This window comes from Mesoplodon bidens (assembly GCF_964165515.1).
Source record: "Mesoplodon bidens genome assembly, chromosome: 4".
Lineage (NCBI taxonomy): Eukaryota > Metazoa > Chordata > Mammalia > Artiodactyla > Ziphiidae > Mesoplodon > Mesoplodon bidens.
The window spans coordinates 67,971,858-67,987,657 of record NC_138160.1 but is presented as its reverse complement, the minus strand read 5'-3'; the positions used below and the strand labels follow the sequence as shown (position 1 = coordinate 67,987,657).

At 38.8% G+C, this 15,800-nt stretch overlaps 1 protein-coding gene across 3 annotated transcripts in view; it reads right to left on the bottom strand.

Annotated features, from left to right (window-relative positions):
• The window catches only part of VCAN (versican), a 115,160-nt gene that overhangs the window by 35,784 nt on the left and 63,576 nt on the right, over window positions 1-15,800 (bottom strand). For all 3 annotated transcript variants that reach the window (XM_081232754.1, XM_081232756.1, XM_081232755.1), the window contains one exon: window positions 1,767-7,001. In XM_081232754.1, coding sequence (XP_081088880.1) covers window positions 1,767-7,001 — 5,235 coding nt within the window. The remainder of the gene's footprint in view (window positions 1-1,766; window positions 7,002-15,800) is intronic.

Genomic DNA, 15,800 nt, shown 5'->3' with positions numbered 1-15,800 from the left:
CACATTTCTCATTCATTTGTCAAATCCAACACTCTCTCTATATATAGTTATTACCAGTGATTTCTATATCATATTTTATCTAACCTGAAGTATATTTCAACTAAATTACAAAAGAATAAATATTGGCCAGATTACTAGGTTATCATTTACAGATTAAATAAAGAGTGACAACAAAAAAATCCATCAGCCACCTTTGATCAATTTTATTCACGAAATACTTCAAGTCATTTATGAAAGTTACACTCTATGACTATTTCACTCTATCTGAAGCACAACAAACTGAAGCATTAGTAGCACAAACGATAAGTTTGAAACGATCAGAAGAATAATTCTAAGTACAGCCATGCTGTAAAACATATTAATTAAAATATTTTCATATATTTGATATCATATAAATATGATATCAAAATATCATATTTTTTGGGCTTCCCTGGTGGCACAGTGGTTGAGAGTCCGCCTGCCGATGCAGGGGACACGGGTTCGTGCCCCAGTCCGGGAAGATCCCACATGCCACGGAGCGGCATGGCTGTGAGCCATGGCCGCTGAGCCGGTGCGTCCGGAGCCTGTGCTCCGCAATGGGAGAGGCCACAACAGTGAGAGGCCCGCGTACCGCAAAAAAAAAAAAAAAAAGCATATTTTCAACCAACACAGTCCTAGAAGTACTGTTTTTTTTTTTCTTTTTCTAGGTAGCAACTAGGTGGTGATAGCTACTTGTGGATTCCACTGACATTGTTATTTCCATTGTTCTTGGAAAACACCATTAAAGTGAACTTTTCAACATTATCAAGCTAGATTAAAAGGAAAATAAATTCTACACAGTAAACATTCCAAGATTTCTGACTTACATATCATTAAATATCAATTATTCATTTTTATACCATATTAATAGGAAACCACCAAAGACCAGTAGAAAAAAACACCTACTTTGGAGTGGGGCTGATTTGGGTTCAAATCCCACTTTCGCCATGATGTGTGTGGCTACAGCCCCAGGCAAATTACAGAACTTCTCTGAACCTCCACGTCCTACCCTTTTAAATGCGGATAATAACGTGTGCGTTGTAGCCTTTTTGTGAAGCTTAAATGACATAGTCTACATGAACCAGCATCAAATTCGTGCTTCCTGTTCATTCAGTAAAAAAACAGAAATCTTCTCTCAACAGGCAGAGCTTGAATATATACTGGATGAATACTCCCTATGGCTAGGCACTGTGTTAGAAGCATTATGTAGACAATCTGGAGCACGGGAATTACACAAAAGTATGAACTGATAACCAATATTGCATAAACTATGTGAAGTGTTTATTAAAGTTATTTACTAATCTCATTTTCAAAGACCTGACAGATTTTGATATTGCCATAATTGCACCCATTCATGAGAGATTTTTTAAAAATAAGATGTTTTTCCTGTTTTTAAAACTAAGATGTATAACTATGGGATATAAGACAAAGCAATACTTTAGTTGTGGGTAAAACCAAATTGAATTTTTATACCATTAACAATTTCAATTTTTCCATGTTGCAATTGTATGTTGTTTCTTACACCCAGAAAAATACAAAGCATATCTTTAAAGCCCCCAAACAGTCTATACTTACTTTCTTTGCATCTCATTATGGAATCAATACTACGGCCTGTCATGCTGTTACATGAACAATACAAAAACCTTCACTGATTTTAACATCACAGCAAAAATTATATACACATCTATGTTAGGACCAAGGGACTGTTTCCAAGCTTGGAAACAGATTTATCAATGTTGTGCCCTTACCTGGTAAATAGATTGCTGTGCCTTCCACTGACTCTTCATTAATGCCAATCAGGAAACTGGTTTCATTAGAAGTTTCCAGAAGGGGAAATGATGGTGTTGCAAGCTCAGTATTTAACTCTGCGGTGCTTAGTGTTGCCTGATTATTAGAATCAAGAATCCTCGCCGATACTTGCTGTTCTGGTGCTGCTACTGTGGAATCCTCCCCTCTGATCAAAGCTGCTTGTGTTTCAGGGTTTATTTCCAGAGGAGAAGGGACGGTGGGCCTCTCAGAAGTCTGTGGGCTGGCCTGAGGCACCACACCTGCCTCGACCCCATAAATCTCAGAAGCAGAAGTAGAATGTGGCCACAGTGTAGCACCTTCTAACATCATTTCACTTGCAGCTGTGACAACAGTCCCAGCCTCAGGTGTTTCAATACTGGGAAATACCTTGACTGGGTCTCCAGAAAGTTGAACACTGGTTTTGTTCTGAGAGTCTTGGAAAATCTCAGTTTCTTCTTGAGCAATTAATTCTGTGGCAGAAGCCTCCATTTGTTCTAATAATTTAGGTTTACTTTCATCTTCTGAAGGCTCTGTGTCAGGAGATATGGATGGAGGCTCAGTTATGTGAAAGTCCTCTTCACTTGAGGGTTTGAAAGTCACTTCAATATTTGCAAGTTTTCCTGGGGGTATTGGGGATGTGCTGGCATCTGTACTTGGCAGAGCTCTTGGCTGGGGGTCCTCTGAGTACTCAGAGGCTCCTCTGCCTAAGTGGACACTGAGTGGAGGAGATGATGGTGTCTGAGAGAACAGCTCTGCAACAGCTAAAACTGCTGACGTATCCGTGGATGCTGGGGGATTGGATCCTTCCATCACATCAGGTTCCTCTGTTAAACTCTGAGCCGTAAGGTAGGCAGTACCAATACTTACATAGGGTGTAGGATCTATCAGTGCCTCCTCAGACCCGGAAGAGAATTCTGGTTGAAGAGAGGGACCCACATGTTTCTTTTCTTCATCCTCATTCTGTGTCCTTTCCAGATGGCTCAATGTTGATATTATTTCACTTTGGTCCGCAATAGCTTGACCGTCAGACAAAGTGCTTGATTCAAAGATGTCATCCAGGGTTTTTGCTTCAATTTTTGGTTCTTCAATCTCTGGATTAACTGTGGCAGACTTACTAGGAATGGGCAGTGATGTTGCTGTGGGAAGCAAAACATCTAATTCTGTTTCTGGGCTAGGGATGGATATTCCAGGTGTGAAGATAAAGCCCATGTGATCTAACTGACTTCTGTTTTCAGGAGGCATCGATTCATTATGTGTTGCCTGAGTGTAATTAGCCAGAAGAGTATCACCAGAGGCCTCAAAGTTTTCCTCAGTTGAAGAGAGGTTAGCAGCTGCCTCATACTTCTCTAGAACTTGAGTGCTGTCTTCATTACTGCCAGGTGGTCCTGAGGGTACATCTGTATCTAAGTCCGTTTGCATTCCAAGGATGTCTTCATATATAGGTTTAGTGTGATCAATATCTATGATAGTATTTTTATCTGATGTTAGCTCAGGTAGAATTTCAAGGATGGTACTCTCTGTAATTGTCAGTATTAAGTCTTTGTCCTCTTTGTCCAGATCTATAATAATATTTTCAGTAGCTTTTCTTCTGTCAGGTTTTAATGTGGAATCCTCGAATCCCCCAAAATGGTCTTGGAAACTGTCTGCAGCACCTTCTGTGGACGTTTCATATGACACTGTACTTGACAGTGTGCTAGTTGGACCAGGGGAGCTTTCATTCTGCTCTGAATGAAGAGGCAGCACCATTGAAACTGTTGGGAATCCATCAACAGTAACAGCTTCAGCACTTGGAACCTCAGGATGTTTTTCCAGGGATCTATCAGAAACAAATGTGGTGCTGCCTTGCCTAGTTGCCTGAGTAGTTCCAGAAGTGTGGACTAAATCAACCACATCCAATTCCCCAGATCCTTCTCCAGAATGTTCATCAAACCAGTCAGATGGTTTTGGTGTTGATGTAACAAATCCTTTGGCCATTTCAGGACCATAAGTTCTAGCCAGAAAATCAGTGGAAGAGGTTGCTGTTTCTTTAGTTTCTGCTGTTGAAGTATTCTCGTTAGAGACTTGATCAGTCGTAGGCTGTGGTCTCCTAGTCTGGATTTCTTCTGCCCAACTGTGTGTCTGATTTTGAGGATGTTCCATGTCTGTAGAGAAAGTGAGAGTTGCTGTGAAGGGTCCTTCTGTTGTGGTGTCACTTAAAATTTCTAGTAAGGTTGTGCTGGATGCTGTCTCACTGGCTTCCAAAATGCTGTCTGTTTTGGAAATGAGTGGTCTGATTTCATTTGCCACATTTCCCATTCCCTCATAGTCTCCAGCTGTGTCATTTAAGATACTGGTTTCTAAACTTTGCACTTGAGAAGTCTGGGGATACAATGTGCTAATGACCTGTTCTATTTCAGTAAAATTCACTGATACTGTAGTAGGCAGAACTTCTTCTCCTGATCCCAGTCCAGAGAATAAAAGATCCGTATCTGACTCTTCAATTATTGGTCTCATAACTTTGGGAAAGTGTTTTATACTTTCTTTCTCTTTGATTGTTGAACCTGTAATTACACTTTCAGCTGGTATTGATTCAGTCACTGAGGCAGGAGCTAAGAAAATATGGGATTTTTCAGTAACTTCAGGGAGAGTAGTATATGACTCTAAGCCCTCTGAATCTAGGTTTGGAGTAGACACGTCAACTGAGGAAATGCCTTCCCCCTCCATTTTCTTATTGTTACTGTAAGTTTTCTTTGTTGTTAGTGTAGAATAATCTGTGGTTTGGAGTCCAGTTTCAGGAAGTGTTTGTGAATCAAAAGTTGTTTGTTCTGGTGCAACAGAACTTTGAGGGGGTTCAGAAGATTTTTGTTCTTGAATCTTTTCCTCTGACACTATTTCACTTTCAATTCCTTGCCTTACAGGGTTGACTTCTTTCTTGGGCCATAATTTGTCCAGCTCCATAGTTGGAGGAAAGTCCATTGAAACTGTGCCATTGACCTTCACTTCCTCCTTTTCCTTTGAAGCTTTAGTACTTTCAGCTTCTGCTGTTGGCAAGATGGTGGATCTTTTATCAGTTTCATTGATAGCACCTTCTTCACCCAATCTTTGGTCAATAAATGGGGAATCTGTCCCAGAGACTTTTCCCACAGCCCTGGGAAACACTTGGTCAACAGAGCTGCTTACTGAGACCAATTGCTCACCTGAGCCCTCAGCTGAGGCTGTGAACTCTTCCCAAGGGAAGGCTGAAGTGCTGACCAAGGTGCTACTAGGCTCTTCTGAGTCAGCTGTGTGATTACTGTGGTCTGAGGTAGGTATTACAGATGGTGACATCTGGGTATCCTTAAATGTTGCATCCCCAGAGCCTTCCGTCATTAATGTTTCTTCTTTTGTTATGGGATGAGATACTGTTGAGTATTCTCTGAAGTCACCACTGAAATCTTCCTCCAAAGGAAAATCTGTAGAAAAGCCTTTTATTTCTGCCCCATGAGTTGGCTCTCCTGAGATCTCTGAAATCATGTTTTCCTTGGATGTTTGGCTTTTAATTTCAGCAACCTCTCTGTCCATTACAGTACTCAAAACTAGTCCAGTTGGCTCAAAAGGGAATACAATTTCCACATGTGGAGACAAAGTGCCAGCTGCTTCCTTTCTGGCTTGAATTTCAGGCTCTAAATTTAATGAAAATGAAGAAACAGTGGTGGTTTCTGGGTCGGCAGCAGCTTCTCCAGAGCCCTGCTCCATAAAGACAGAGACGGGGCTACCTGGGACAGTGGGTGGCACTTCCCGAACCCCAGGTTGACTGCTAAGCCTGGGCTCAGCAGTCTGTGCCCCCAGATGGTCTAAAACGTTTGTTTCTGTAAAGACAAGAGTAGAATTTGCTGTTTCTGTTTCAGACTGTGTGGGTGTCATCCAGGACATAAAACTCTTTCTGGTAGCAGATACTGAATCACTAGATGTAGTTTCATTTGAGCTTTCTAATTCAGAGGGTAAAGTTAATTGATCTGATCTCTGTGTGGGCTCATGTACCTCAGCTGTAGAAGCCATACCTGTAGTTCCCTTCTTCTCATCTTTCCTTGTCTTTGTCTCAAGAGATGTATTGAAAGCCCACTCAGAAGTGTCTGTCTCCCTTGCAAATTTGGTAGGCACTACTGCAGAAGATTGTTCAGAAACCGAATATATGGTGGTTGCAGGAACATCCAAAAGGTTCTCTGTGATCATTATCTTGCTAGTGTCTAAAATAATGAGAGAATCTGTAGTATTTTTCTGTGATAAATCAGTTACCATGGCAAACATTTTATCTTTATCTTCTTCTGCTTCCCCAGAGCCTTCTGGAATCAGAATTGAAGGACTTCCTGAGAACTCTACAATTTGTCTAGGGGTTATTTCCACCCAGCTTTCTACTGTGGACAATGGCTCATCAGGCCGTGGAGTCCCTGTTAAGGTAAATGATACATCCTCTGAAACATGCGTTGATACAGAACTTGCAACTATACTTGGAGTATATGTGGTAGAAGTACTTTTTTCTGCCTCTTCACCAAATGTTCCTTCTGTAGCCCTTGAAAAGACCATTTTTTGAGATTCTTGGTCAATGGCAGCATCTCCTGAAGACTCTTCAGGAAACAGAGGTACCGATTCAGTATGTTCATGTACCAGATTATCAAGGTCAGGACTTTTCTCTGTGATTGATTCTGGCCCCTCTGTGGCTTCTCCCTCACGGCCTGGGGCTGTGGGGAAAATATCAAGCTCGCCACTTGAAAAATGCTCTGGTGTTTCAGGGTAAATCTCAGGTCTCCATGTAATTTCAAGGGATTCGGTTGTTTCTTTAGACTCATTAGGTTGCATGGCAGTAGGCATTCCAGTTTTGGTGATTACAAACTGATGACTATCACTTTCACTGCTGTCTGAAAAATTTTGAGAAGGTGCAACACTTTCGAACTGGCCACGCCTAGCTTCTGCCGCTTCTGGGTCCTTGGGCACAGTGGTAACTAGATGCTTTCCATTTATGTACTGCACAGATGGGGTGGTCGTGACGTCAGTAGCATTGGCACACTCCTCGTCTTCCCCTTCATCCTCTTCACTGTGGTATAGATCAATTTCAATTAGCTCAGGTAAAATTTCAGCAATTAGATCATGCTCTGGATCTGTTTCTTCACTACAAGGCTCATCTTCTTTAGATTCTGAATCTATTGGATGACCAATTACCCTCAAATCACTCATTCGACCTGAAAAAAACAAAGAGTTTTCACAATACTTAAATAGATGATTTGGCAGTGTACGACAGAAGAAATCGATAGCAAGGCTGGCTGATCACACTCTCACACAAAAAGAAGGATTCAAATCTTTTCACATTAAGAGCAATCACCCTTCTATACATGGTTCTCAGTCTTCGAATTTGCTGTTTGATATTAGCAATGGGAAAAATAAATCTAATTTGATTGTAGCAACGGGTTAGGAAAACTCTTCAACATGTTTAACACAGCAATGTCCTTAAAATGGAACAAGGAATCACATACACACATTGTAATCATGAAATATAGGAATTCATCTTTGTGTGACCTGAAAAAAAGTTAAAAGTTAAGACCACTTCACCAGATCATACAGAAAAAGTAACTGATTGCTGTCCTTAATGTAGGAGGATGCTTAGACGCCCTCTATTCAATAAGGAAATGAGAAGCGATTCCTTCTGGACTCTTGTCATAATTTGTCCTAGAGAAGACTGTTTTTAGAAAAGCAAAAGAGAGATTTCTTTATAGCCCTTTCACAGTGTGATGACAACCCCACCCCAGTGCAACAGTGAGACAAGACTTGGCTGCATAGGCTGCAGGCACATCCCATACACAAAGGCAGGAAGTCCTGGAGGGAGAGGGTGGTCTCCATGCAGGGATGGCTCACTGAAAGCACCAGGAAAGAAGAGCCCTCCACACATTTACACCTTTATCCTTCATGAGAGGTGACCTGGATTCGGTCAGTTATCATTCTTTTTATTAACCTTTTCTCCAAAGGAAGTTCAGGAGTCACAGCTAAACATTAGAACTAGCATACTTTAAATAACACTTATCCTCAGAACATTTCCTAGATTGTAGATTGCCACAGGGTACCAACCACTAAGCCCAATCATCTTTTCTGTCTCCAGATATCCACCAGCAAAGCTCCTTGTGCAAACACCAGGAGGGAGGCCATTCTGCACCCTCACTTTCATCAGAGAGGAATTCAGTCATCCTAGGAGAGGGTCCTGTCACTGCAGCTGCCCTAGTCTCAGTGTCACGGCAGTGCAAAAAGGTACCTGTGGGTGTGCTAACCCAGGAAGAAGACAAAGAGAAGCATGGGGGATGGCCCCGTGTCTCCTCCTTTGGCCCCAGGAACACTGTCGCAGAGTTCACTTTCAGCCTAGCCCTAATCCATGCCACACACACACTTAGGCTGAACCTGAGAACTTAGAGGGGGAATAATTACGATGGAATCACCCCTGCCCCCCATTGGTAGAGAGATGGCTCCTGTTGTAAGAATCTGCTCCCGGGATGCCCCTGGTGGGATAGCAGTCAAGACACGGCGCTCCCAAGGCAGGGGCCTGGGTTCCATCCCTGGTCAGGGAACTAGAGCCCATATGCCACAACGAAAGGTGGGGCATGCCGCCACAACAAAGGCTGGGCGCAGACAAATAAATAAATAAATAAATAAGCCACACCCTTCCACGCATGAAAGGATCAGTATCTAGCATTTACCGATGTCAAAAAAGAAAAATACTCTATTGAAAAGGTAGCAATATTGTTTATATTCTTTATGTCAACATAAATATATAAGAAGTATATGAACTGTCAATAAAAACTTTACGGGGCTTCCCTGGTAGTGCAGTGGTTAAGAATCCGCCTGCTAATGCAGGGGACACAGGTTCAATCCCTGGTCCGGGAAGATCCCACATGCCGTGGAGCAACTAAGCCCGGGCACCACAGCTAGTGATACTGAGATCTAGAGCCCGTGTGCCACAACTACTGAGCCCACGTGCCTTGAACCCATGCTCCACAACAAGAGAAGCCACTGCAATAAGAAGCCCGTGCACCGCAAGGAAGAGTAGCCCCCGCTCACCACAACTAGAGAAAGCCCGTGCACGGCAACGAAGACGCAACACAGCCAAAAAAAAAAAAGGTAACTTAAAAAAAAACAAACAAACAGAAACTTTACGGAGCTCCTTCTGTTTTTAACTATGGTTTGCTAAAAAAACCCCCAAAGACCACAAGACTTTTATGTAACTGGAAGATATACCATATTTACATTTATCCCTTTCACTCTAAAAAAACAAAAACGAAAACTCTTTTTTTTTTCTGTATCCCATTTTCACTGTATTGTCTCCATAAAACACTATTTGTGTTGGAGTGGGATACTCTTCCCTAAATATATATATATATATATATATATATTTATATATTTATATATATATATTTATATATATATATTTATATATTTATATTTATATATATATTTATATATATAAATATATATTTATTTATATATATTTATATATATTTATATATATATTTTTATTTATATATATATTATATATATTATATATATATTATATATATATATATATTTATATATTTATATTTATTTATATATATATTTATATATTTTATATATATATTTATATATATATATATATATCCATCCTATTTAACTTTCACACACTACAAACCATTCCTTATATCTCCACCCCATACATTCAGCCTTTCAACTATGTAAACAAAGGAGTATATGTATTCAAATGAATGAAAAATATTTCTACCATAAAGAGAAATGAGGTCAATACATAACTCCAGTATATTATAAAAATATAAAATGAATACAGATGATTTCTGCCACAGATGTTACAACTACTCCTAACTGCCAAACTTAAGGAAATGGCTAAATGCCTTACCTTTCTTTTCCCAAAAAGAATAAGTTCGTTCAATATTAGATCACTGAAGTTGTTACTGTAATCTTATATTGCCTCATGGTGTATATATTTTAAAAGAAAACATCTTCAGATGATAAACACCTTTTAATATGGCTTGTGTTGAAGGCTACCTTTCACTAAGAAAAAAGAATGTGAGAGACTATATATGCATGTGCATATAGAGGTATATGAGAATACATCTTTAAATGCTTTCTGTACAAATGAATCTCTTGAAATATCACATTGACAATCTTATCTAATCACCAAATCGAGTAGTCTCTCATTGTTAATACTATTTGAACATAGTAGAATTAAGCCACACTCAGTTAAACTATTCTGTTCAACTATGTAGGATTTAACAGGAACTTCAAAAATACGCTTATCTTAAATTGCTTATAGTGTCATTTTACCTACAACACTTTTCATTAGCTTTCACTAGGTGTAAATGAGAATTCACTATTAAGAATTATCACACATACAGTTGCTAAATTCCCACAGCATCTTATATTTAAATACAGAAAGAATTTCAATAAGAAGCATGGGTCTGTGTCAAAAACATAAAAAATCCCCACCACATTTTGTACCTTTTTGCAAAATAGTGGAGATTAAACTAACCATTCAGCCAAGCTTCTCCAGCCAAACACAAGGATGGATAAGGAAATAACTGCTTGGTATTCTTTATTTATAAACTCCTAGGCTAGCAATAGGGTAAAAATACTCAGTGTTATTATAGATTTGTATGGATTTCTAAATAAATTCCTTACTTTTTTAGAAAACAAAACTGATATAAACATATCCCACGATCTTTTTAGTGAATAATTATAGATAGAGGTTTCATTAAGTATCATGTTGGGTAGCTCTAAAAATAAGTGGGGTGGAATAAAGCAGAAAGAGAAAAGACACAGAGGCATGTCAGTGTGTCAAATGTCAGCATGTCAAAGGAACTGACACCCTGATGCTCACTTACATGTTTTACAAAGGAATGAATAATTTAAAATAAAATGTTTTTCTAACAAAGAAAACAAAGAAGTCATTGTAAATCAACAATTTATATAGTAATTTCATTGACTATCAACTCTTATTGTCTACTTAATTCAATTAATTAATGTCCCTGACATTCACTTTATATTCTCTAGTTTTAGTTCAATGAACAAAGGATAATATTCTTTTAGTCCATTTTCCACTTGGGTAAGGAACTCTGACATTTCTTACTGCTCATAAATCTATGAGGACTTCTTAGTATTTTAGACCATTGTATTAGAAAATTTCACCAAAAGACTCAAATGTTAGATGGAATATATTTTCTAACCTAAATAAATATCACAATATTTCAATCACAGCCATACAAACACAGCAGAGAGTGGTCTTTGCATATACTTCACAACACAGCTCGGCATCCTACTGGTTTTTGCATGCAAAATTAAACATACCACCACAAACATGCATGGCACCTAAACATGTTATCTCCCCAGGACCAACTGATTGCACAAAATTTACTGAGTACCTATTATCTATGAGACTATATGGCAGACACATGTTTACCAATTTTACAGAGACCTAAGACCTCCAAGGGTATCTTCTAAATCTCTCTCTTTTCTCTCTGAAACAAATGTTCTTGCCAATAGGTTAGAGAAATGACCTTACTATAACTCTTTTCTCCCTATTTTTTTTTAAAAAAAGGACACTTTTTCAGTGTACATATTGCGAATGTACCAATCATTAAATTTAAATTAGGATTCCTTTTTCCACTTGCCTTACAAGCATCTGATCTGACTTGCCTCAGAATGGTAGAAAACACAGAAATACTTTAAGCTGTTTCATCTTATGCTTCTCATGGTACCTTAAAGCTGGCACTGACCAAAGAACTATCAGCACATCGTAATAAACAGTGATTTTAGAAGTGCTCACTGGATATGTACTGTAAAAATATTTCACCAAATGAGAATTCTTAAATAAAACGAAGATATGAAATGTGAGTTGGGATTAGTTTCTTTTTTCTGAAGGAAGATTCCCGAGGAGTCTTCTCACAATTAAGTTACTAGTATTTATTATTAAAATAAGTTGTGTTCCAAATGGTATCTTCCGTTTTCTTAGTATTGGTTTGAGGGTGACGAAAATATTCATTGCCCAGGGCTTTGAAGATATTTTTTTCTGCCAACAGATTCTCTACAGATAAATCTACATTTCATTCTCAGCGTGGCTAGTTTGTTTCCATATTTTTAAAATTTCATGAAACCTACCTAGTATAGATAGGTGAATTCTTTCCTACCACTGCCACCTACATCTCACCCATATTCCTATTTGCTCCTCTTTGTTTATTTAGTTTCTGAAATTACTTCTTCATCTCCCTTTCTTGTCACCACCATCACCCACCACGCATGCTATGAGAGAGTTGCAAGAGCTATAATTATTATAAACCAGAAAAGTTTCTTTGTAGGGTGTGGCAGGGGGACACCTGTGCTATCGTGAAAGCAGGTATTTCATTACAAAGTTGTGATCTGCTCTACTTTGTACCAACAGTGCAACCTCAGGGAGTAATTAATATTCCCAGCTCTTAGATGAACAAGTCCTTATAAAAGACGGCTCTATTTTAGAATTTTATTCTGAGGGTGATACAACTTTTATTTGGATTGCAAGAGTCAAACCACAAAACTCCACAAGGTGTATGTATAATCTTTTCTATGTTTACATGAATGTATTTTAACAGCTTGACTTGAATATACTAGTACCACGGTTAATAGATTTTTTTTAATGGCATTTCACACAAAGCCTTACTGCTAGCTGACCTCAAATTATTCACCAAGTATTTTTAAGTACTTCATGGCAGAGTTTTGTAGACATAGCACAAGTCTTCCAGTCTTACTGTTAGCAGACACAAAACATAGTTGCTAAGATGCAGAGGCAGCTGGCTAAAGTTCATGTTCTCTATAGGGAATTTTACAATTTAAGAGCTTTTAATTAAGTGTAATTATATACAAATCTACTCAGCAAAGAGATATTAGGATCACATTTCTTTATTAAAATAGATTTCATCTTAATGTGCATCAAAAAAGATTTTGGTTCTTTATTTTAAAAATACAATAGACAGCCATACTGAAGTACTTAAGAAACACTTATAGAACTAAAATAGAGAAAACTGGAAGTTCTCTAAGATGTTTAAGCTTTCTGACATATACCTATGAATCTAAGAACCAGACATAAACAAATGCTTCAATTTCATTCACCTTTTGATATGTTCTTAATTAAAATAAAATGCTAACTGGCACCTTATAAAGCAAAGAAAACCACCTAATGTGCATTTCAACTAGATTGTCTCAGACATCCTAAATTCCCCATCATTTTCAAAATTTGAGGCACTAAAAATGGTGCCAACTCAGGATGTTGAAAAAAGAATTGACATTAGTGATCAAGATACAAACATCCTCCCCAAATCTTGTCAGTTGTTTCTGCGTACTTAATTACATTAATAATTGAAAATCACGTGATATTTATATCAATACCCAATTCCTCCAGAGGTGAGAGATTACGCTAGAGGCTGGGAGATCAGGATTGGATTCTGTCGGGCTTCCCTGGTGGCGCAGTGGTGGGGAGTCCGCCTGCCGATGCGGGGGGCGCGGGTTCATGCCCCCGTCTGGGAGGATCCCGCATGCCGCGGAGCAGCTGGGCCCGTGGGCCATGGCCGCTGGGCCTGCGCGTCCGGAGCCTGTGCTCCGCAGCGGGAGGGGCCACGGCAGTGAGAGGCCCGTGTACCACAAAAAAAAAAAAAAAAAAAAAAAGAAAGAAAGATTGGATTCTGTGACCTGCATCTCCCTAGTAGCTCTGCTAGCTGAGGTTCATTTGGTGCACCACCCAAGCATGCTGTGTTACACTGACAGCTCCCTCTTGCTGAGAGAGGAGCTCCATATTTTTCAATTCATGAATTTTACACCTAGAAAGGGTAATAAACAATATAAGTGTTTCTGATGGCCTCACTTTTGAGGCAGACATGATATGGGGATGATAAGTGGGAATCAACTCTTTTCCCAAATTCAGATAATTCTCTAATAATGCTGTTCTTTCAAGTGGAAAGAATGTGTTTAGATACAGTCATCTAGTCTAAGTGCCCTTAAGGAGTTATCACTGAGTGTGGGCTTTTCTTGCTTATAGAAGAGGCCCAAGGGACTTCCTAACTTCCAGTTTTTAAAGAGTAAGGGCTTTCCTAGAGAGCTTAATCAAGTAATTTTGGGCCCTTCAAGCATTTTTGAACAATAAGATAAAGAGCTATATGAAAGAAAATCCAGGTTATTTTGGTTTCTAAGTGTTTCTTTGAAAGCAGAGCAAATAAACAAAAACCAACAATACCACAGTACTTTTCTTATCTTTTTCATGTTAGTTCTCTAAGACTGTCAAAGCTTTTCATAGATAAATAGGGGCCAGAGAGATAGATAATAGACAAATAATTACCAGATGTCCTAACACCAGAAAAGTACTTTGGTCAAAATCAAGGATTTAAAATTTAAGTAAAAAAGCTTTGACTAAAGTAAAACAAAGCCTCTCATAAATACATACATATATACATATATATGTGTGTGTATATATATGTGTATATATATATATATGTGTATATATATATATATATATATATACTTCCTTTTAAGCCCCCAAATTATAGCTACTAAACTAAACTTACCAAACACCATTTTATTTTAATTACACCACCCCTTCTTCAAAAGTCATCTCTGCCACCTGACCTCTTCAATAGGGTGCTCAAACAGCTCCATCACTGTACACACATTTATCCTCTGCCTTTTTTCTCTGTTCTCATTCTCTGCATCTCTAAGTTGCATGCAGAGAATCCATGCCCCCATCTCAAGATCCTCCTCGTTCCCAACTCACACTTCTGTTCAACAAGAACATTCCTGTCCCCAACTTGGAATCTTCATAAACCCTCCTTTGAACTTCATCCCTGCATTTATGAATGATCCAGCAGAAGCCCCTAGATATCTCTTCACTAAAACTCATCAGCCCAAATTGGCTGTATCTTTAATTTGTATGCCATAAGACTTATGTCATATTATTCTTATTTATAACTTCCCTAGTTGTTATTATATACTTGTTTCACCTTCCTTACTAACTTCTATATTCCATAATTAAAGTGAAGGGATCCTTTAAACATGTAATGCTCTCCTTACACTAGCCACTTAGCCCTTCTTTTGGGAATTTAGTTGGATGAATGTCTACACATTTATTTATCATCAAGAATGGAAAAATTGCGGCTTCCCTAGTGGTGCAGTGGTTAAGAATCCGCCTGCCAATGCAGGGGACACAGGTTCGAGCCCTGGTCCGGGAAGATCCCACATGCTGCGGAGCAACTAAGCCTGTGCACCACAACTACTGAGCCTGCGCTCTAGAGCCCATGAGCCACAACTACTGAAGCCCTTGCATCACAACTACTGAAGCCTGCACACCACAACTACTGAAGCCCATGTGCCACAACTGCTGAAGCCTGCATGCCTAGAGCCCGTACACTGCAATGAGAAGCCTGCCCACCACAAGAAAGAGTGGCCCCCGCTCCTCGCAACTAGAGAAAGCCCATGTGCAGCAACGAAGACCCAACACAGCCAAAAAAAATTAATTAATTATAAAAAAAGAATGGAAAAGTTTACATTTACTAGTTTGATACTTCCTTTGAAAGACTTGCCTTTTTTTTTTTGGACTGAAAAAGTGTTGTTTTTTGGCTGCAATAATAGCTCAAATTCTGAGATACAACTAAAACAGCATACAGATAACTCAAATACTAAAGACTTCTATGGTTATAAAAATCAGATAATGTAAATATGCAGGCACAGTCTCAATATTCTTTTTATCATTCTTTTTCTTTCCAAATCTAGAAGCTGTATAGGCTTATCACACTGTTTTTCTCAAATGTAAATATATAATGAACAAATTCACTTTGGCAGTATAGCCAAAAGGGTCCTTAAGCTATAAGCATATTTATTTCCTTTTAATTTCCATGTTGATAGAGAGAAGGTAATATGGGTACAGCAAAGTGTGGTATGCAGTTCTGGGTAATTCCAGATGTATTCTCCACTCTTCACTATCACTTTTGATT